Genomic DNA, 24,321 nt, shown 5'->3' with positions numbered 1-24,321 from the left:
CTCTGCTGTGTGACCTTGGGCAAGTCACTTTACTTCTCTGGGCCTCAGTTCCCTCATCTGTAAAATGGGGATTAAGACTGTGACCCCTATATGGACCAGGGACTGTGTCCAACCCGTTTATCTTGTATCTACCCCAGTGCTTAGAAGAGTGCCTGGCACATAGTTAGTGCTTAACAAATACCATAATTATTATTATTATTACTTTCCCAAGCACTTAGTACCATGCTCTGCAGACAGTTGGTGCTCAATAAATAATTGGGTTGGTCACAGTCTCTGCCCCACATGGGGCTCAGTCTAAATAGGAGGAAGTAAGATTTAATCCCCATTTTACAGATGAGGTAACCGAGGCACAGAAAAGTTGTGACTTGCTTAAAGTCACACAGCAAACATGTGGCAGAGATGGTATTAGAACCCTAATCCTCTGACTCCCAGGCTCGAGCTCTTAAATGTCATCATTATTATTATTATTATTATTTTTCCACTGAGCCATGCTGCTTCTTCCCATCTTGGCCCTTCCTTCTTTTGGCCATGGTGCCTAACTCTTCTAATGCAGTACTTGATATATAGTAAGCACTTAAATATATGGTGGTGATGATGATGATGATGATTATTACTATCATTATTACTCATTTCTCCAGGCAGAAGTGGGGGATAGGAACCTTGCCTTGCTGGGGGTGGGGGGGGGGCGGATAGAAGGGATGGAGAAGGGGAGAAAGGGAGAGTCGAGAGAATCAGAGAATAGGAATGAGTAGGGTATGGTTTAAACTGTGGTTTAAAGCTTCCTGACTGGCAGACATTGGAAGGGGATGAGAGGAAGGGGTGACACCTTTCTCCCTGCAATCAATCAATCAATCAATCAATCACATTTATTGAACACTTACTGTGTGCAGAGCACTGTACTAAGCGCTTGGGAAGTACAAGTTGGCAACATATAGAGCCAGTCCCTACCCAACAGTGGGCTCACAGTATAGAAGGGGGAGACAGAGAACAAAACCAAACATATTAACAAAATTAAATAAGTAGAATAGATATTTACAAGTAAAATAAATAAATAAATAAATAATAAATAAAATAAAAAACAAATAAATAAATAAATAGAGTAATAAATATGTACGAACATATATACATATATACAGGTGCTGTGGGGAAGGGAAGGAGGTAAGATGGGGAGGGTGGAAGGGGGGAGGGGGAGAGGAAGGAGGGGGCTCCATCTGGGAAGGCCTCCTGGAGGAGGTGAGCTCTCAGTAGGGCCTTGAAGGGAGGAAGAGAGCTAGCTTGGCGGATGTTGGGAGGGAGGGCATTCCAGGCCAGGGGGATGACGTGGGCCGGGGGTCGACGGTGGGACAGGCGAGAATGAGGCACAGTGAGGAGATTAGCGGCAGAGGAGCAGAGGGTGCGGGCTGGGCTGGAGAAGGAGAGAAGGGAGGTGAGGTAGGAGGGGGTGAGGTGATGGACAGCCTTGAAGCCGAGGGTGAGGAGTTTCTGCCTGATGTGCAGATGGATTGTCCTGCAAAGCTTCCAGGACAGGAAAGACATCCATCTGTCCTAGGTGGCTTTGAGGCTCATACCTGGCTGGAGGCAGGGACTGGACCTGTTGACCTTTCACAGTTCCTTTTAACTAGAATAATAATGATGGTATTTGTTAAGCGCTTACTATGTGCCAAGCACTGTTCTAATTGCTGGGGTAGATACAGGGTAATCAAGTTGTCCCATGTGAGGCTCACGTTTTTAATCTCCATTTTATAGATGAGGTAACCGAGGCCCAGAGAAGTGAAGTGACTTGCCCAAGGTCACACGGTAGACAAGTGGCGGAGCTGGGATTAGAACCCATGACCTCTGACTCTCAAGCCCGGGCTCTTTCCACTAAGCCACGCTGCTTCCCTAGAAGACTTTAGGATTCCTGTTTCGTCTCTCTTGTGCTGTTCACTTTGTGACACGTTTTTGTCCAAGGAGGTACCATGACCTCAAGGACTTTGAAGGAGGGGTGTGGTGGTCCCAACGTCTCCCCCCAGAAGAAAAGCTGAACCCTGGGTAGCAATGGCAGCGTGCTCTGGGCATCTTGCTAAAGGCCTACAGAGCCATTCCCCCATAGGTGGAGCTGACCCGGCTCTGCTACTGCACTGCATCTGAGTAACAGAGCCTCACATGGGACAACCTGATCACCTTGTATCCCCCCAGCGCTTAGAACAGTGCTTTGCACATAGTAAGCGCTTAACAAATACCATCATTATTATTATTATTATTAATAGAACACAAGAAGGCTCTCCAGTGGCTACCAATCAACCTACACATCAGGCAAAAACTCCTCACTCTTGGTCTCAAGGCTGTCCATCACCTCGCCCCCTCCTACCTCACCTCCCTTCTCTCCTTCTCCAGCCCAGCCCGCACCCTCCGCTCCTCTGCCGCTAACCTCCTCACCGTGCCTCGTTCTCACCTGTCCCGCCGTCGACCCCCGGCCCACGTCCTCCCCCTGGCCTGGAATGCCCTCCCTCCGCACATCCACCAAGCTAGCTCTCTTCCTCCCTTCAAAGCCCCACTGAGAGCTCACCTCCTCCAGGAGGCCTTCCCAGACTGAGCCCCCTTTTTCCTCTCCTCCTCCCCATCCCCCCACCCTACCTCCTTCCCCTCCCCACAGCACCTGTATATATGTTTGTACAGATTTATTACTCTATTTATTTTACTTGCACATATTTACTATTCTTTTCATTTTGTTAATGATGTGCATCTAGCTTTACTTCTATTTATTCTGATGACTTGACACCTGTCCACATGTTTTGTTTTGTTGTCTGTCTCCCCCTTCTAGACTGTGAGCCCGTTGTTGGGTAGGGACCATCTCTATACGTTGCCAACTTGTACTTCCCAAGCGCTTAGTCCAGTGCTCTACACACAGTAAGCGCTCAATAAATACAGTTGAATGAATGAATGAATGAATGAACTTCTCTGAGCCTCCGCTACCTCATCTGTAAAATGGGGATGAAGACTGTGAGCCCTACGTGGGACAACGTGATCAACTTGTAATAATAATAATAATGATGGCACTTATTAAGCGCTCACTATGTGCAAAGCACTGTGGACCCAACTCTTTGCTTAGAACAGTACACGACAGGGGGCCCGCTCATAAAAGCACGTTGTTCAGTCCGCAGTTGTTTATTTTCACATGTGCAAAGAAACTGAATGGCCTTTCTTAAGAAGGGACTGTTGTGACAGAGCCCGAGACTGTTATTCCTAGCAGGAGGAAGGCAGCTGGCAGGGGAGTGAGTGGTGACCAAGGCAAAAAATGGATAATCAGCGCTTAGAACAGTGCTTCACACATAGTAAGAGTTTAACAAACACCAGTTATTATTATTATATCTATAATATAAAGATATATATTGTATATTGTACATATCTATCCTATTTATTTTATTTTGTTAGTATGTTTGGTTTTGTTCTCTGTCTCTCCCTTCTAGACTGTGAGCCCGCTGTTGGGTAGGGACTGTCTCTATGTGTTGCCGACTTGTACTTCCCAAGTGCTTAGTACAGTGCTCTGCACACAGGAAGCGCTCAATAAATACGATTGATTGATTATTATATATTATATAATTATATTTTATTTTATATACTATATTTTTATGTATTACATAATTATATATTATTATAATAATAATAATTGTGGTATTTGTTAAGCACTTACTATGTTCCAGGCACTGAACTAAGCACTGGGGTAGATACAAGGTTGGACACAGTCCCTGTCCACATAGGGCTCCCAGATGAGGTAAAATGAGGCAAAGAAAAGTTAGGGCATGCCCAAGGTCCCACAGCAGACAAATGGTGGAGCCAGGGTTAGAACGCAGGTCCTTCTGATTCCCAGGCTTGTACTCGATCCACGCTGCTTCTCTTGCCAGGTGGCCACCACCAGAGGTTGAAAGTTGCATCCAGTGGATGTTCTTAGTGGTTGTAAGCAAACGGAAGGGTGGGATCTACTTTAGTTTGGTCTTGAGCCAAACTCTGCCACACTCTGACAGTCTCCCAGAGGTTGTGTGGGCCTTCATGATTAGGTTTTCTACTTCAATCAATCAGTCAATCAATCGTATTTATTGAGCGCTTACTGTGTGCAGAGCACTGTACTAAGCACTTGGGAAGTACAAGTTAGCAACATATAGAGACAGTCCCTACCCAACAGTGGGCTCACAGTCTAAAAGGGGGAGACAGAGAACAAAACCAAACATACTAACAAAATAAAATAAATAGAATAGATATGTACAAATAAAATAAATAAATAAATAAATAGAGTAAAAAATATGTACAAACATAAATACATATATACAGGTGCCGTGGGGAAGGGAAGGAGGTAAGATGGGGGGGATGGAGAGGGGGACGAGGGGGAGAGGAAGGAAGGGGCTCAGTCTGGGAAGGCCTCCTGGAGGAGGTGAGCTCTCAGCAGGGCCTTGAAGGGAGGAAGAGAGCTAGCTTGGCGGATGGGTATAGAGAGGGCATTCCAGGCCCGGGGGATGATGTGGGCCGGGGGTCGATGGCGGGACAGGTGAGAACGAAGCACGGTGAGGAGATTAGCGGCAGAGGAGTGGAGGGTGCGGGCTGGGCTGGAGAAGGACAGAAGGGAGGTGAGGTAGGAGGGGGCGAGGGGATGGAGAGTCTTGAAGCCCAGGGTGAGGAGTTTCTGCCTGATGCGCAGATTGATTGGTAGCCACTGGAGATTTTTGAGGAGGGGAGTCACATGCCCAGAGCGTTTCTGGACAAAGACAATCCGGGCAGCAGCATGAAGTATGGATTGAAGTGGGGAGAGACATGAGGATGGGAGATCAGAGAGAAGGCTGATACAGTAGTCCAGACGGGATAGGATGAGAGCTTGAACAAGCAGGGTAGCGGTTATCGTTGCATCGTCGATCAGTGTGCTGCCTAGATGACAGAGTTCTGTGACAACAGCTAGCTCTGTGTTGTGTGTGTGTGCCTTTTGGTTTTGGTGGTGTGCAAGGTTTTCCTGGTGCGGGCTGATGCAGCACCTCAGCTTCCTTCTGATTTTTGGTCAGCTTGACCCGTCTGGCTGATGATGGTAAACTGCTTCACCATCATTTGTTTGCCTCCTTTCCTGTGGGCCTCTAGGGCCCAATCATCTGTAAGCAGCTCTTGAATTTTTCTACATTTTTCTACAAAAACGTTCAGGACATGTCACTCCACTCCTCAAAACACTCCAGTGGCTGCCTATCCACCTCCGCATCAAACAAAAACACCTCACCATTGACTTTAAAGCACTCCACCTTGCCCCCTCCTACCTCACGTCGTTTCTCTCCTTCTACAACCCAGGCCACACACAACTTTGCTCCTCTAGTGTTAATCTTCTCACTGCGCCTCCATCTCGCCTATCTTGCCGCTGAACCCTAGCCCACGTCCTGACTCTGGCCTGGAATGCCCTCCCTCCTCAAATCCGACAGACAATTAATCTCCACACCTTCAAGCCTTATTGAAGGCACATCTCTTCCAGGAGGCCTTCCCTGATGAAGCCCCCTCTTTCTTCTTCTCCCACTCCACTGTGTGTCACCCTGACTTGCTTCCTTTGTTTTTCCCTGCTCCCAGCCCCACAGCAGTTATGTACATATCTGTAATTTTATTTATTTATACTAATGTCTGTCTCCCCACCTCTAGACTGTAAGCAAGTTGTGGGCAGGGGATGTGTCTGTTTATTGTTGTATTGTACTCTCCCAAGTGCTTAGTACAGTGCTCTGCACATGGTAAGTGCTCAATAAATACGATTGAATGAATGAATGAATGTCTCTAGGACTTTAGATGATGCTAGAAGTGTATTGAGTTGGAAGAGTTTCCCAGATGTGTGGAAGTGAATTCTCACACCTGTAGCCATTTTTATTGTGACATCTTCTATCAAGGTTGCACGGTATACATCTGACAGGACTGGGCCCGCAACACACACCTGCTTTAATAATAATAATTGTGGTATTTGTTAAGCAGTTACTATGTGCTAGGCACTGTACTAAGCGCTGAGGTGGATACAAGCAAATCAGGTTGGACACGTCCCCATCCCACATGGGGCTCACAGTCTTAATCCCCATTATCCAAATGAGGGAATTGAGGCATAGAGAAGTGAAGTGACTTGCCCAAGGCCACGCAGCGGACAAGTGGTGGAGCCGGGATTAAAACCCATGACCTTCCGACTCCCGGGCCCTTGCTCTATCCACTATGGCAGGCTGTTATGGCATCAGCGTGACTCAGTGGAAAGAGCCCAGGCCTTGGAGTCAGAGGTCAGGGGTTCAAATCCCAGCTCCGCCAATTGTCAGCTGTGTGACTTTGGGCAAGTCACTTAACTTCTCTGGGCCTCAGTTCCCTACTCTGGAAAATGGGGATGAAGACTGTGAGCCCCCCGTGGGACAACCTGATCACCTTGTAATCTCCCCAGTGCTTAGTATAGTGCTTTGCACATAGTAAGTGCTTAATAAGTGCCATTATTATTCTTATTATTATTATTATCAGGGAATGGCTCAGACTAGTGGGGGAAGCAGGCAAATGACGAAGGGGAGACTGGAAGGGGAAAGAAGAATTAAGAGGAAGCAAAGGGCATCGCAATGCTTCCTGAGCCCGTTGTTGGGTGGGGACCATCTCTATATCTTGCCAACTTGTACTTCCCAAGCGCTTAGTACAGTGCTCTGCACACAGTAAGCGCTCCATAAATACGACTGAATGAATGCATGAATACCCTACCATTCTTCCAATATTCAGGTAGAGACAGTTCCTGGATACCCGTTGAGTTTTGGAGCTGGAAGGTTTCCCCTGCTGCACAAGGCATCCGCATCCACTGACAACTGAGCTGGCAGGTAATGTAATGCCCATCTTGCTGCCCTGTGAGCACTGGCACCTCTGATGCAGCGTGGCTCAGTGGAAAGAGCACGGCCTTGGGAGTCAGAGGACGTGGGTTCTAATCCCGGATCCGCCACTTGTCTGCTGTGTGACCTGGGGCAAGTCACTTCACTTCTCTGGGCCTCAGTTACCTCATCTGGAAAATGGGGATTAAGACTGGGAGCCCCACGTGGGACAACCTGATCACCTTGTATCCCGCCCCGTCACTTAGAACAGTGTTTTGCACATAGTAAGCGTTTAACAAATGCCAGTATTATTATTATTATTATTATTATTATTCAGGGTGGCTTATTATCACTCTAGAGTCCTCCTTCCCTGTTCTCCCCCAAACCCCTGAACTGTGTTGCCTCCCTCTCATTCTCTTTCCCATATATCCTCCCTTTTGGAAGTTTTTCCTAAATAATTTTTCTTCTCTTTAAGTCACTCCCTCCCTCCCTACTTCTATCAATCAATCAATCCATCAATCGTATTTATTGAGCGCTTACTGTGTGCAGAGCACTGTACTAAGTGCTTGGGAAGTACAAGTCGGCAACATATGGAGACGGTTCCTACGCAATAACGGGCTCACAGTCTAGAAGGAGGAGACAGAGAGCAAAACAAAACATATTAACAAAATAAGATAAATAGAATAGATATGTACAAGTAAAATAGATAGAGTAATAAATACGTAATAAATAAATAAATACATAATAATGAATAATGAATAATAAATACTTCTAGACTGTGAGCCCGTTATTGCGTAGGGACCATCTCCATATGTTGCTGACTTGTACTACCCAAGCGCTTAGTCCAGTGCTCTGCACACAGTAAGCACTCAATAAATACAATTGAATGAATGAATGAATGAATGAATACTATCACCTCAGCACTTTGCACCCCTATAGCACCCTTGCTTTCATTACTTCTCGATGTACGTAGCATTTGCACTTTTGTACATCTCAGTGTAGTAGATACTGAACTATCTGATCATTCCATTCTCTTTCTTGTGAATTCTTTTATGTCAGTCTCCTGCACTAGGTTGTCTCTCCCCTCTAGACTGTAAGCTCGCTGTGGGCAGGAATGTGTCCGTTTGTTGTTATATTGCACTCTCCAAAGCCCTCGGTACAGTGATTTGCACACAGTAAGTGTTCAACAAATATGATTGAATGAATGAATGAATACTAACTCTATTATACTCTCCCAAGTAATCAGTGAAGCTCTGCACATAGTAGGTGCTCAACAAATACTGCAGATTGACTGACTGTCTGACTATCTGATTGACTGGCACCTAAGAGCAGTGGAACAGCCAGTCCTGCTTGCTTCTCCCACCTCCTGCTTTGGATTTGGGTGGACTTTGTTTTTTTTTAATGATATTTGTTAAACCCTTACTATCTATCAGGCACTATACTAAGAACCGGGGTAGATACAAGATAATCATTCATTAATTCATTAAATCATATTTATTGAGTGTTTACTGTGTGCAGAGCACTGTACTAAGCGCTTGGGAAGTACAAGTTGGCAACATAATCAGGTTGGGTATAGTCCCTGTCCCTCAGAGGACTCAAAATCTTAATCCCCATTCTACAGATGAGATCACTGAGGCAGAGAGAAATTTAGTGATTTACCCAAGGTCACATAGCAGGCAAGTGGCGGAGCTGGGATTAGGCTTGTGTATTTTCCATTAGTCCACCCTGCTTCCCTTTCTGTGCCCATTTCCGATGAATGGGTCTTTGCCCTATTTCTCCTGTTCCCATCGGGGGAAAGAGATGCCCACTATTGGCCTCGCCAGCGTCCCACAATGCTTCCCTAGTTCCACTACTGAGTAACTCCGAATGGAAGGGTGGGTGGAGCTGAAAAATCTCCAATCAATCAATTTTATTTCTCAATCATATTTTTTGAGCACTTACTGTGTGCAGAGCACTCTACTAAGCCCTCGAGCAGAGAAGCAGTGTGATTTAGTGGAAGGAGCCTGGTCTTGGGAGTCAGAGGTCATGGGTTCTAATTCCAGCTCTGCCACATATCAGCTGTGTGACCTTGGGTAAGTCACTTAACTTCTCTGGGCCTCAGTCACCTCCTCTGTAAAATGGGGATTAAGGCTGGGAGCCCCACGTGGGACTACCTGATAACCTTGAATCTATCCCAGAGCTTAAAACAGTGCTCGGCACATAGTAAGAGCTTAACAAATACCATTATTATTATTATTATTACTAGGCACATAATCACTGTATTACACACTAATCAATCAATCAATCAATAGCATTTATTGTGTCATTATGGTGTACAGAGCATTATAATAATAATATAATGATGGCATTTATTAAGTGCTTACTATGTGCAAAACACTGTTCTAAGCACTGGGGAGGTTACAAGGTGATCAGGGTGTCCCACGGGGGGCTCACAGTCTTAATCCCCATTTTACAGATGAGGTAACTGAGGCCCAGAGAAATGAAGTAACCTGCCCAAAGTCACACAGCTGAAGCAGCGTGGCTCAGTGGAAGGAGCTCGGGCTTTGGAGTCAGTGGTCATGGGTTCAAATCCCAGCTCCACCAATTGTCAGCTGTGTGACTTTGGGCAAGTCACTTCACTTCTCTGTTTATGAGTCCAAAATCTGATGTTATCTGCCCAATAGCAGTGGAAAGGAAAAGAAAAATAGTTATTTAATGGGGGGAGGGGGAAGGAGGAAGGAAGGGCTTGTTATTATTCCAAGGTAGCTGAGTCCCTTTTAAATCTGAGCGTTCCAAGACACCAAGCTGATTCCCCTAAGCTTCGTTTGATATATGAGCTCAGCGTCTAAGGAAGAACCAGCATTGCTGAAATGGGGCAGAAAGCGAGATGCTCCTGGAATCTGTCTCAACCTGGGGGTGACGTTTTCTGGAAGCTGCCTCCACTGGCCTATGTCTCTAGACTCGAGTGAGAGGGAGAAACGGGATTAGACTAGAAAAGAGGCCTGGTCCCAGGCCTGCTGCAGTCCATTCAAATCGACCATCCTGGTGTTGCTCCGTCCGTTTGGTGTCAAGGTGATAGAGAGATCACGCCCACTCTTTTTGGGTTCAGAAGACCCCGTACTCTGAGTTGGGGCGAGGCGAGGCCGGGCCCGGGTTCCAGATAGGTTCCAAAAGTTTGCATGCTTGAGGACCCCAGAGAATCAATCAATCAATCCTATTTATTGAGCACTTACTGTGTGCAGAGCATGGTACTAAGCACTTGGGAGAGTATAATCTCAAATATTTGGTAAACGTGTTACCTGCCCAAAAGGAGTTTACATTCTAGAGGAATACATTGGTCAGAGAAATACATTGATCTCGTTGTCCCTTCCCCTTTACCCAGCCCACGGGAGGTTCTCTATCAGACCAGACTCCCAGATCTATTAAAAAGTGACCCAAACCTTCAGAGAAAGGGGACTAGAGTTGACGTCCCCTGGGGCTTGGAAATAACTATAGTGTGCATTAAGACCATACTACTTGCCCAGTGTGGGGCTAAGCCCTGGGGTAGATACATAATACTCAGATCAGGCCTTGTTCTGCCAGCGGGCTCAGGATCTAAGAGCTAGGGAGAGCTACTATCTCACCCCCACTTTACAGATGAGGAAACTAAGGCACAGAGAGACTTGCCCAAGGACACACAGAGAACCAGAGGCAGAACTGCATCTAGAACCTGGGTCTCCTGAATCCCAAGCCAAGGTTCTTTCCACTAGGACAATCTGCCCTGCAGGCCAGAGATGACCAAGCCCTAGCCTGGGCCCCTTGAGGTCCCCCTCTTGACTGTAAGCTCAATGTGGGCAGGGAATGTGCTGCTGTATTGTTATATTGTTCTCTGCCAAGAGCTTAGTACAGTGCTCAGCACACAGTAAGTGCTCCATAAATACGACTGACTGACTGACTGTTGAAGGGAACCTCAGGCAGGACAAGTCCTTCAGGATTTAGCTAGTTCCTTGGGGCTCCTCCGTGGGAGATCAACAACATCCGATAAACAGTGTAATCCTCCCCGAAGGCAGTGGAAGGGATGAGGTGGCTTCCAGTCCGTTGATTCTGAGCACTCATCAAATCGAAGCATCACGAGCTCCCCTAGGAGCAATCAGCATGGAATGAAGTGTCTGCATCACTCTATGTCTCACTCGAGCCTGAGTAAGGCATCTTATCTGAACTGTGGTGTTGAATATGCATGGGCTAAAACCCTGAGGAGGGTGCTCATTTTATCTTAACAATTTCAGGAACCAATTTTGGTGGGGCAGTACCATTGAAAGACAGACACCTAGAATCGTGGGGAACCACCCCTTAGAGGAGAAGAAGTCCAAGCCCCCATGGACTCCTGTTGGGATAGGGATGTCTTTGTTTCTGTGCCCAAAGGTTCCAGGGTGGGACTCATCTATTATCTCAGATCTCCGAGATAAAATTCTCCAAGCAAGGTGGAAAAAAAATCCCCAGATGGGTCTTTCCGGTCCTTTGGCCTTTCAAGACCCATCCTGCCACTCCGAAATCCAATCCTGCTTGCTTCTTCCCCTAAAAGCCCCATCGTCTTTCCACCCTCACTCTCAAAACAAATGGTTGGTACCTTCCCTGGGTACTGAGTTAAATTGGCACAGTGGCCAGAGAACAGACTGCTAGATAGAACCCAGTCAAGGGGAGGGGAAATCCAGAACCTCAAAGTCCCATGGGTTATTGCAGATCCTTCTGGGTATCATGACAGGTGAGCCGACTATATTTAAGGGGATCATCACATAGGTCTGACTGATGTTTGACCAATTTCAGGTGCCTTTACAAAGTGATTATCCCCTTTTCCAAGTCTGCTTTGGATTGATTTCGATCGTTCTAGGGAACGGGGTGGAATGACGGGAAGAGGCAGAGTCGTTCTGTTGCTGGCTACAAGCAACGTTGCTGTGGACCTTTCACAAACAGCCATGCTACAGTAAGGACAAACTGGGTCAGCCATGGGACTTGACTCATCGAATGGTTTAAAACCCAGACTGAAGGGCATTAGGAGTCCCTGGCCAATGAAATGCTGCAGGGAATGGATTTTCAGGTTTCCCGTTTCTCTCAATGCTGTCCTGCCCTAGACTGTGGGCTCGTTATGGGCAGGGATCATCTCTCTTTATTGCTGTATTGTACTTTCCCAAATGCTTAGTACAGTGCTCTGCACACAGTAAGTGCTCAATAAATACGATTGACTGAATGAAAGAATGAAGAGAGGTTGAGGTTTCCCAAGAGCCTTAGTATTTGAGCAAATATGACTTTCAATGCTCATGACTCTGGGGCCGGAGACTTCAATTCAAAGATGTTTTTTCTTCATTCCATACTTCACTCTCCTGCATGGATCATCAACAAAAACATTCAATCCATGCCTCCCCACTCCTCAAGAACCTTCATTGGCTGCCCATCTATCTCTGCACCAAACAGAAACTCCTTAGCTTTGGCTTTAAAACATTCAATCATCTCACCCTATCCTACCTAACTTCACCGATCGACCACAGCTCAGTCCTCACATTCTGCTCCTCTATCGCCAACTTACTGTGCCCTGATCTCGACTATCTCACTGCCAAATCCTTTCTCGAGTCCTCCCCGTAGCCTGGAATTCCCTCCCCTTCTAAATACTTCAGACCACCATTCTCTCCACCTTCAAAGCATTAGGTCACATTTCCTTCAGTGGGCCTTCCCCCTTTAAGCTTTCTTTTCCAGGGCTCCCTCTCCCTCCTGCATTGTCTAGGCACTTGGATCCGTGACCTTTGGACATTTGCTATTCACCCTACCCCTAACCCTACAGCACTTAGGTACATATCTTTAAATTATGTTTTATAAATCATTTATTCATACTAATGTCTGTCTCCCCTCTAGACTACAAGATTATTATAGGCAGAGAACATGTCTGCTAATTCTGCTGTATCGTACTTTGCCAAGCACTTAATACAGTGCTCTGAACATAGTAAGCACACAATAAATGCCACTGATTGATTGAATGATTCCCAATTCTTGGGATGGTGAGAATGCTCACCACGAATGAACTGTGACTCCAAGGTTAAGAAACAGTTGATGAAAACTAACACCCGAAGAGGCTGTTTAATTTCTTGGTTGATGTTCACAGTGATTAATCTTGGCAACGACCTTCAGACCTGGGCTCGTGTCCTAGAGGATGGAACTCACAGTTCTCATCCTAATGCTGTCCCACATGCAACCGTCGTCTCACCAGGAGATAAACAAGGATGGGCTCCCAGCCCCGGTCCCCAAGGATAGGCCAATTTCGCAATCATCAGAAGCACCAAGTTCTATCTGAAGCAAATACCCTGACTGTCCTTACACTTTGATTGCCCAGCTGAATCCATAAGAGACCCATGAATAACTGAACCAGGGCTAGGATGAGCCCTGAGTCTGGCAATCAATCAATAGCATTTATTGAGTGCTCACTCTATGCAGAGCACTGTATAAAGTGCTTTGGAGAGTACATACAAAAAAGTTGGTATATACATTCCATACCCTCAAGGAGCTTACAATTTGGAGTGGGAGAGGGACATTAAAATAAATTACGGATAGGTACATAAGTGCTGTGGGGCTGAGTGGTTTATTATAATTAATTGTATTTACTGAGCGCTTACTGTGTGCAAAGCACTGTATTAAGTGCTTGGGAGAGTGCAATATAACATAAAACACATTCACTGCCCACAAACAGCTCACAGTCTAGAAAGGGAGGCAGACATTAATACAAATAAATAGATAGATAAATAACAGATATATACAGGTATATACATAAGTGCTGTGGGGAACGGACAGAGGATTAATGAAGGAGCAAGTATGAGCGGCACAGAAAGGAGTGGGAGAAGAGGAGAGGAGGGCTCAGTCAGGGAAGGCTTCCTGGAGGAGATGTGTCTTCAAATAAGGCTTTGAGGTAGGGGAGAGCAATAATAATAATAATAACAATAATTTTTGTATTTGTTAAGCACTTACTATGTGCAAAGCACTGTTCTAAGAGCTGGGGAGGATACAAGATGATCAGGTTGTCCTTTGTGGGGCTCACAATCTTAATCCCCATTTTACAGATGAGGTCACTGAGGCCCAGAGAAGTTAAGTGACTTGCCCAAAGTCACACAAATGACAAGTGGCGGGGCCGGGATTAGAACCCATGACCTCTGACTCCCAAACCCGGGCTCTTTCCACCGAGCCACGCTGCTTCTCAATGATCTGTCTGATATGAGAAGGGAAGGTGTTCCTGGCCCGAGGTACATGTTTTGTTTTGTTGTCTGTCTCCCCCTTCTAGATTGTGAGCCCGTTGTTCGGTAGGGACCATCTCTATATGTTGCCGACTTGTACTTCCCAAGCGTTTAATACAGTGCTGTGCACACAGTAAGCGCTCAATAAATACGAGTGAATGAATGAATGAATGAATGATGTGGGCGAGAGAGGTGAGGTATCTATCTCGTTGAATATCAAGTGGTTAAAGGACAAAGAACCAAGTACACAGGCGACGCAGAAAGATGAGGGAGTAGGGAAGCAGCACGGCCTAGTGGAAAGAGCACGGACTTGAGAGGCAGAGGATGTGGTTCTAATCCTGCTCCACCACTTGTCTGCTGTATGATCTTGGGCAAATCACTAACTTCTCCATGCCTCAGTTACATTATCTGTAAAATGGGGGATTAAGACTGTGAGCCCCACGTGGGACAGGGACTGTGTCCATCCTGATTACCTTGTATCTATCTCGGCACTTAAAGCAGTCCTTGGCACACAGTAAGGGCTTAACAAATTCCATAATTATTTATTATTATTAGGGAAAACGAGGACTTGGGGAAGGGTTCTTGAGGGAGATACGATTTGATAGTAGGGCTTTGAAGTTGGTAGAGTGGTGGTCTGTTGGAGACGAAGGGGGTGGGAGTTCCAGGTCAGAGGGATGGCAGTGGTCAAGGGGTCGGCAGGGAGATAAATACGATCGAGGTACAGGTTGGAGTTAGAAGAGCAAAGTGTCTGGATGGGTTGTAGCAGGAAATCAGTGAGGTAAGATGGGAGAGGGTGAGTTAATTGAATGCTTTGAAGCCAGTGGTAAGGAGTTTCTGTTTACTGGAGGCAGATGGGCAATTATTTGAGGTCCTTGAGGAGGGGGGAGATGTGGACTGAAGTGGTTTAGGTCAGGACTTTGAAATCCTTTCAATTCTAAGGCCATTCAAGAACAGAGGTGTGAGAGTAGCGGTAGGTTGGTCAGTTGGGCTTTCCTCCCCCATCACATGCTTGTGAGCGGCTGGGGACAGGATTGGGGAGGGGGTGTGAAGGCGGGGGACCGGACCCCCAGGCCTTTTTCTCTGACCCCGGGGGAACAACACTGGGGATTGGGAGAGGAGGAGTGACTCCAGAACCTCAGTGGTGAGGATTCGAGGGGAGATCTGGAACTTCCTGGCTATGCCTGTGGACCAGGGCACCTGGAGTGGCCAAGACACTCTCCAGCTGCTAGGGGGGACAGGGTCCCCGGGGTCGGCACACTCAGCGTGGCATTTGCTGGCCCTGGGGGGAGTCCAGCAAGTGGTTGGGCCCTTAGGTAGGCACTTCATGCTCTCCTTCATGGCCTTCCTACACTTTCTTAGAGTCAAGGAGAGATGTGTTTCTTAGCCTACATCTTTCCTTTCCTTGCTCCTTTCCTTGCTTCTGATCCTACCTCCAGTAAGTTAGGAAAAAAGACACCATCAAGCCTCGGCTGGTGCCACTGAGAAGTATTTGTCAGTTGGCCCAGGGGCTGAGCCTGGGACCACTCTGAAATGGCCCACTTAATCCCCAGTGTAAGAGCTTCAACCTTCAGTACCTACGCTCCTTCCCCATTTATCAGGAGATCTGGTTCTAAGCTCATTGTGGTCAGGGAATACATCTGTTTATTGTTATACTCCCCCAAGCGCTTAGGACAGTGCTCTGCACACAGTAAGCACTCAATAAATATGATTGAATGAGTGGACGAATGAATAATCTCAGCTCAATAAAAATTGCGGTATTTATTAAGTGCTTACTATGTGCCAAACACTGTACTAAGCCCTGGGATAGAAACAAGATAACCAGGTTGGACACAGTCCTTATCCCACGTGGATCTCACAGTCTAAGTAGGAGGAAGAATGGGTATTGAATCCCCATTTTACAGATGAAGAACTGAGGCCCAGGGAAGCAAAGTGATTCACCCAAGGGTTCATACAGCAGGAAAGTGGCAGAGCCAGGATTAGAACGCAGGACTTCTGACTCCCAGGCTGTGGTCTTTCCAATAGGACACACCACAGTGTCTAAGTGCTTAACAAATACCACAATTAATTTAAAAAATGGTATTTATTGAGTGCCCACTGGGTGTAGAGCACTGTATTAAGCACTTGAGAGAGTATAACACAGTAGAGTTCTCTCCTTCTACAGCCCAGCCCACACCCTCCGCTCCTCCGCCGCTAATCTCCTCACCATGCCTCGTTCTCGCCTGTCCCGCCATCGACCCCCAGCCCACGTCATCCCCCGGGCCTGGAATGCCCTCCCTCTGCCCATCCACCAAGCTAGCTCTCTTCCTCCCTTCAAGGCCCTGCTGAGAGCTCACCTCCTCCAGGAGGCCTTCCCAGACTGAGCCCCTTCCTTCCTCTCCCCCTCGTCCCCCTTTCCATCCCCCACATCTTACCTCCTTCCCTTCCCCACAGCATCTGTATATATATATATATGTTTGTACATATTTATTACTCTATTTATGTATTTATTTATTTTACTTGTACATATCTATTCTATTTATTTTATTTTGTTAGTATGTTTGGTTTTGTTCTCTGTCTCCCCCTTTTAGACTGTGAGCCCACTGTTGGGTAGGGACTGTCTCTATATGTTGCCAATTTGTACTTCCCAAGCGCTTAGTACAGTGCTCTGCACACAGTAAGCACTCAATAAATATGATTGATGAGGATGATGATGATAGAGTTGATAGACATGATCCCTGACCATGAAGAGCTTACCATATTACCATAATTATCATTATTATTATTATTATTATTAGTAGTAGTAGTAGTAATAGCATGTGGTTTATGGTTATTGCTTCCTAAGTGATATACTCAGGTCATGTCTGAGAAGGGCCACATTTAGTACTGTTAAAGAGTTGGTTTTCTCCTTATTCAAACCCAGGCTGGACTGCCCAAGGAACAGGTGCCTTTTGAGAGTCGGACGGAAGTTAGGAGCAATTTGTTTTTCTTTCATTATTGACTCTCAAGGAAGCGGGGTAAGTTGACTTTTACCTGACAGGCTCAGTTTAACTGAGAAACTCTCAGCTCTTTAGAGCTAAGACTGCCCGGCTGCTGTTGTTTGCGGAAGGTGGGTATAGATGGGGCAGATGCCCTTTCCGCCACCCTCCTGTTGGCTGTTCCGGCAACCTGCTAATTCTCTCACTCTGTTTTCTCTGTTTTCTAACAGAGAGAAAGAACCCTACAGAGTTCCCCCCAAAAAACCCACTTTGCCCAGCAGATTTCCCCAATAATTTTTCAGCAACTGGCAATCAGCAAGCTCCTATTTAGATGGCTGTTACTTAAATTAAAGTGAAGGCAAAATCTGCAGGACGACCTGAACGAGTTCACTAATGGAAATTAGATCCAAGGAAACTGAGTTCCCCAAGCAATTAAACCCTCTGTCCCACCTGATTTGACCTCCCTATTTTCAAAACAAACTAAAAAAGGGGAAATGGTTTATTTCCCAGGCATATTAAATTATTTTGGGAAGGACCACTTCTGCTGAGTCTGAAAACCAAAGAGTCACTGGAAAACTTAATAATCAATTTCCAAATGTGGTTTATGATGCTGAGTAGAAAAAATCTAGGAATCGCCCTTTTAACACTCAACTTTTAGTCCCGGACTTCCTTACGGTGTCTTGTGCCCTGGGCTTCTGAAGCAAAAATTAACTCCCCCTCAGCTCCAGGAATTTCATGTCCGCATTTACTGAGTCTTCCCCAGTGGAGCACACATTTTTGTTAATGGTAGTACCATCTGGTGAGAGGAAAGTTACTCAGGGCAGAAGCAAAATCAACATTTTAAGAGTTTCATACTTTCGAAAACCAAGATATTTTGAAACCCTTCTCAAAGCTCTCTCACCTTTCCAAAAAGGAAAGAGAGGATTTTCAAATCAGATAATTTGAGGAGACCCTCACTGCCTGGAGACATTAGTTCCTCTGTTGCCGAACCCATGTGAAGAGGCTTAGGAGCTTCTGGAAATTCATTTCTGAAATTCAGGAAAAGGGATTGGGAGAGGGGTAGAGGAAGTTCCATCAGGGACAGAAGAATATAGTTCCCAGTCACCTACCCTGAACTGATGATAAATCGGTCTCTGAAAAACCATCAATATGTTTATTTCCTACACAGTCCCTGGATATTCAGTGCTGGGACAGGGAATATTACAGAAGCGAGGAGACCCTGACTTTACTTTATCTGGTCTCCTGACCCTGGTTTTCTCTTGAAATAATGACTTAACCTCCAAATCATCATTATCATCCTCCTCATCATCAGGATCTCTTGCACTTATACTGGGCTTTTTTATTTTTCCAAAACACTGTTACATCAGTTTCTCGTTTTACCCGCACATCATCAGTCCTGTGAGGTCGATATCGTTCCTCCCTTTTTACAGTCGAGGAAACTGAGGTTCAGCGAGTTGGAAGAGGTCCCAAGCCAGAGCTCGGTTCTCCTGACTTCCAGCCACCGGAACTTTCTCCTGGACCCAGCGGCTCCAAGCTGTCATCTTCCTCCTCCCTGACTTTCCAAACTCCCCGTCTTGTCATTCTCCACGTCCCCTTTTCATCTTTATCTCTTCTGAGGTATTTTTAGCCCATTGTTTTCCACCATTTCTATTCTTGTCTTTTGCCAGTCTGAACTAGGAGCACCCTCTTTCGCCTCTGCCCTCTCGACGGTCTCCCCCCACGCGATCCCCCACCTTCAAAGTGCTGGGGCTCCCCCGACCTGCCTCCACGTCTCGGTCTGGGGAGATGCCAGGCGAGGGGATTCCTCGGGAAAACGGGGTCTTCGGTGACGCACCTGCCTATCCCCAGAAGACCCGAACCCCTTGGCCATCTGGGGCAGCCTGATGCCCAGGTATCCCAGAGCCCTCCCCCCTCCGCGATCTCTCTCTCCCTGGAAGGCGGCTGGGGGAGGGTGGGTACCTCTTTGCAGGCATGAAGCTCCTTCTCGACTCCTTGGGTGATGGGGAAGGCTCCCCAGAGCAGCAGCAGGAGTAAGAGGCAGCCCGGGATCCTCCCGGGGACCGGTTCGCCTCTGGCCGAGGGATGGAGAGGGCTTCCACCTCCAGCCATGGGGCTGCCCTTGGAGGTGGCCAGCCGCCGGTCGGGCACTGTTGCCGCCTCCGCCGCCGCTGGCAGGAGGAGGTGGCACGGAGGGGAGGGGGCAAGGGGCCGGGCTCGCCTCAGTCACCTCCCTGCAGCAGGCAGGGCCGGGCCGCCCATCCGTCTCCTCCTCCTCTTCCTCCTCCTCCTCCTTCCCCGCGTCGCCCTGGCAACCGCTCCGCGCGGGCGGGGCGGGGGACCACGCACGCCCCCGACGCTCACCTGCCCGTCGCCATGGCAACGGCCGGCGGCCCAAGCGCACTGGTTGGTCCTCGCCGGATGCTGCCGCGAGCCGGGCCGGCCGCGCAACCTGCGCGAGGCAAACGGAGGCCGACAGCCTCAGTGGACCGCGTTCTCTCCCGTCCCGCCGTCGACCCCCGGCCCCCGTCCTCCCCCTGGCCCGGAATGCCCTCCCTCCGCACATCCGCCAAGCTAGCGCTCTTCCACCCTTCAAAGCCCTACTGAGAGCTCACCTCCTCCAGGAGGCCTTCCCACACTGAACCCCCTTTTTCCTCTCCTTCTCCCCATCCCCCCCACCGCCCTACCTCCCTCCCCTCCCCACAGCACCTGTACATATGTTTGTACAGATTGATTACTCTGTTGATTTTACTTGTACACATTTACTGTTCAATTTATTTTGTTAATGATGTGCAATTGTCAGCTGTGTGACTTTGGGCAAGTCACTTAACTTCTCTGTGCCTCAGTTCCCTCATCTGTAAAATGGGGATTAAGACTGTCAGCCCCACGTGGGACAACCTGATCACCTTGTATCCCCCAGTGCTTAGAACAGTGCCTTGCACATAGTAAGCGCTTAACAAATACCGTCGTTATTATTATTATCTAGCTTTATTTCTATTTATTCTGATGACTTCACACCTGTCCACATGTTTTGTTGTCTGTCTCCCGCTTCTAGACTATGAGCCCTTTGTTGGGTAGGGACCGTCTCTATGTGTTGCCAACTTGTACTTCCCAAGCGTTTAGTACAGTGCTCTGCACACAGTAAGCGCTCAATAAATACGATTGAATGAATGCCTCTCCGAGCTTCCGGTTCGTTTCTTTTCTTGCCTCTAACTCTTAGCATTTGATTTCCCTCCTTCTCTAACCCTGCCCCGGTCACTCCCGACATCATAGTCATCATTACTGAGCGCTTCTATGTGCAGAGCACTGTACTAAGCGCTTAGGAGAGTACAGAGAAGCAGCGTGGCTCAGTGGAAAGAGCACGGGCTTTGGAGCCAGGGGTCACGGGTTCAAATCCCGCCTCCGCCAATTGTCAGATGTGTGACTTTGGGCAAGTCACTTCACTTCTCTGTGCCTCAGTTACCTCATTTGGAAAATGGGGATTAAGACTGTGATCCCCCGTGGGACAACCTGATCTGCTTGTAACTTCCCCAGCGCTTAGAACAGTGCTTTGCACATAGTTAGTGCTTAATAAATGCCATCATTATTATTATTATAGATGGGGAGAAAGGCATTAATACAAATACTTTATAGTATATATCAAAGTTATATACGTAAGTGCTGTGGAGTTGAAAATGGAGTGTATAGCGAATGCAGTCATTCACGCTGCCTTTCTTACTCCTTAAAGTCATATTTGTTATGCCCTGACTATGTACCAAGCCCTGTGCTAGACGCTGATATGGCACAGTCCCTATTCCTCATGGGATTCACAGTCTAAAGGGGAGGAGAACAAATATTTCATCCCCATTTTACAGAGGAGGGAATTGAGGCCCAGAGAAGTGAAATGACTTGCCCTAGGTCACACAGCAGGCAAGTGGTGGAGCCTGAATTAGAAACCACATCTCTTTGATTTCCAGTCCTGTTCTCTTTGCACTAGGCCACTTCTCCTCTTCCTTTCTCCCTCTCTTTCCCTCCCTCCTCTCACTTCCAATTTCCCTCTTTCTTTCCCTCGCTTCCTTTTTATTCCTTGCCCCATCACCTCTTCAAACAAGCCTCCTTTCATAGTTCTGCATTCAACATTCATTTGGCTCTTCCTGGGACACAGGCATCCCCTCGGGTTTAGTATAGCACTATTCTTCCAGAAACCAATTGGACAAGTAATTGTTGATTAGTTCCTAGAGGCGGAAGGAAATGACATTTCCAGGCTTTTTACCTCTAGCTCAAAGTAATTTAAATCTCTTCTGATGCTGGAGAGAATGGAACTCGCGGGCAACTGACGCCAGGGTTCCGTTAGCGGGGTGATGATGGGAGAGTTCATTCATTCATTCATTCATTCATTCATTCATTCATTCACGTATTCATGCATTCATTCATTCAATCAATCGTATTTATTGAGCGCTTACTGTGCACAGAGCACCGTACTAAGCACTTGGAAAGTACAATTCGGCAACAGATAGAGACAATCCCTATCCAACAACGGGCTCACAGTCTAGAAGGGGGTGACAGACAACAAAACAAAACAAGTAGGCAGGCATCAATACCATCAGAATAGATAAACAGAATTATAGATATATACACATCATTAATAAAATAATAGAGACAATCCCTACGCAACAACGGGCTCACAGTCTAGAAGAGGGAGACAGACAACAAAACAAAACAAGTAGACAGGCATCAATACCATCAGAATAGATAAACAGAATTATAGATATATACACATCATTAATAAAATAAATAGAACAATAGATATATACAAATATACACAAGTGCTGTGGAGTGGGAAAGGGAAGGGGGTAGAGCAGAGGGAGGGAGTAGGGGTGATGGGGAGGGGAGGAGGAGCAGAGGAAAAGGAGGGGCTCAGTGTGGGAAGGCCTCCTGGAGGAGGTGAGCTCTCAGTAGGGCATTGAAGGGAGAAAGAGAGCTTGTTTGGTGGATGTTTGGAGGGAGGGCATTCTAGGCCAGAGGTAGGACGTGGACTGGGGGTCGACGGCGGGACAGGCGGGAACGAGGCCCAGTGAGGAGGTTAGCGGTGGCAGAGGAATGGAGGGTGTGGGCTGGGCTGGAGAAGGAGAGAAGGGAGGTGAGGTAGGACCTCCCCCTCGTCCCCCTCTCCATCCCCCTTGTCTTACCTCCTTCCCTTCCCCACAGCACCTGTATATATGTATATATGTTTGTACATATTTATAACTCTATTTATTTATTTATCTTACTTGTACATATCTATTCTATTTATTTTATTTTGTTAATATGTTTTGTTTTGTTCTCTGTCTCCCCCTTCTAGACTGTGAGCCCACTGTTGGGTAGGGACTGTCTCTATATGTTGCCAACTTGTACTTCCCAAGCGCTTAGTACAGTGCTCTGCACACAGTAAGCGCTGAATAAATACAATTGATTGATTGACTGATTGATAGGGACCGTCTCTACATGTTGCCGACTTGTACTTCCCAAGCACTTAGTACAGTGCTGTGCACACAGTAAGCGCCCAATAAATACGATTGAATGAATGAATGAACTGACAGTCAGCCCCCCACAAGCCCCAAGATTCCTGAAGTTCCTCCCCACTTGTGCCCATGGTGCCGGTCAAAAAATCCCTAAATCTCGGCCTCCGACCCATTCATTCATTCATTCATTCATTCAATCATATTTCTTGAGCGCTTACTGTGTTCAAAACACCGTACTAAGCACATGGGAGAGTACACTATAACAACAAACAGACACATTTCTGCCCATAACGAGAAGCAGCATGGCCTAGTGGATAGAGCATGGTCCTGGGAGTCAGAAGGTCATGGGTTCTAATTCCGGCTCCTCCACTTGTCTGCTTGGATAAGGCACTTCACGTCTCTGGGCCTCAGTTACCTCATCTGGAAAATGGGGATTAAGACTGTGAGCCCCACGGGGGACAACCTGAATACCTTGTATTTACCCCAGTGCTTAGACTGTTGCTTGGCACATAGTAAGTGCTTAACAAATACCATAAATATTATTAAGTCACTTGCTCTCTCTGGGCCTTATTTTTCCCCCTTCAAGACTGGGAGCCTGTTGTTCGGTAGGGACCGTCTCTATCTGTTGCCGAACTGTACTTCCCAAGCGCTTAGTCCAGTGCTCTGTACACAGTAAGCGCTCAATAAAGCGCTCAATAAAGCAGCAGCCTGGCTCAGTGGAAAGAGCGCGGACTTGGGAGTCAGAGGTCATGGGTTCTAATCCTGCCTCTGCAGCTTGTCAGCTGTGTGACTTTGGGCAAGTCACTTCACTGCTCTGGGCCTCAGTTACCTCATCTGGAAAATGGGGATTAAGATCTGTGAGCCCCCCGTGGGACAACCTGATCACCTTTTATCTCCCCCCGTGCTTAGAATGCTACTTGGCACATAGTGAGAGAAGCAGCATGGCTCAGTGGAAAGAGCATGGGCTTTGGAGTCAGAGGTCATGGGTTCGAATTCTGGCTCCACCAATTGTCAGCTGTGTGACTTTGGGCAAGTCACTTCACTTCTCTGGGCCTCAGTTACCTCATCTGTGAAATGGGGATTAAGGCTGTGAGCCCCACGAGGGAGAACCTGATCACCTTGTAACCTCCCCAGCACTTAGAACAGTGCTTTGCACATAGTAAGCACTTAATAAATGCCATTATTATACCCAGCGCTTAGAAGAGTGCTCCCAGAGCTTAGAACAGTGCTTTGCACATAGTAAGCGCTTAATAAATGCCATTATTATTCCCAGTGCTTAGAAGAGTGCTGCCAGTGCTTAGAACAGGGCTTTGCACATAGTAAGCGCTTAATAAATGCCATTATTATTCCCAGCACTTAGAAGAGTGCTCCCAGATCTTAGAACAGTGCTTTGTGCATAGTAAGCACTTAATAAATGCCATTATTATTCCCAGCGCTTAGAAGAGTGCTCCCAGTGCTTAGAACAGTGCTTTGCATATAGTAAGCACTTAAGTATTATATTATATTGCATTATATTATATTTATTATATTATATTATATTATTATGTTATGTTATATTCTGTTATATTATATTATTTTATACTATATTATGTTATATTATATTATACTATGCCATATTATATTATATCAATCAATCAATCAATCATATTTCTTGAGCGCTTATTATGTGCAGAGCACTGTACTAAGCGCTTGGGAAGTACAAATTGGCAACATATAGAGACAGTCCCTACCCAACAGTGGGCTCACAGTCTAAAAGGGGGAGACAGAGAACAAAACCAAACATACTAACAAAATAAAATAAATAGGATAGATATGTACAAGTAAAATAAATAAATAAATAAATAGAGTAATA

The 24,321-nt window shown here is 46.7% G+C and overlaps 1 protein-coding gene across 1 annotated transcript in view; it reads right to left on the bottom strand.

Annotated features, from left to right (window-relative positions):
• The window catches only part of ELAPOR1 (endosome-lysosome associated apoptosis and autophagy regulator 1), a 101,784-nt gene extending 82,391 nt beyond the window's left edge, over positions 1-19,393 (bottom strand). Inside the window, exon 1 of the mRNA XM_038749273.1 lies at positions 18,952-19,393. Coding sequence (XP_038605201.1) covers positions 18,952-19,101 — 150 coding nt within the window. The 5' untranslated portion in view covers positions 19,102-19,393. The remainder of the gene's footprint in view (positions 1-18,951) is intronic.
• Between the last annotated feature and the right edge of the window lie 4,928 nt (positions 19,394-24,321).

This window comes from Tachyglossus aculeatus, chromosome 7 (assembly GCF_015852505.1).
Source record: "Tachyglossus aculeatus isolate mTacAcu1 chromosome 7, mTacAcu1.pri, whole genome shotgun sequence".
Taxonomy (NCBI): Eukaryota; Metazoa; Chordata; class Mammalia; order Monotremata; family Tachyglossidae; genus Tachyglossus; species Tachyglossus aculeatus.
Note: the sequence above shows the minus strand (reverse complement) of the source record. Positions and strands in the feature narration are given on the sequence as shown.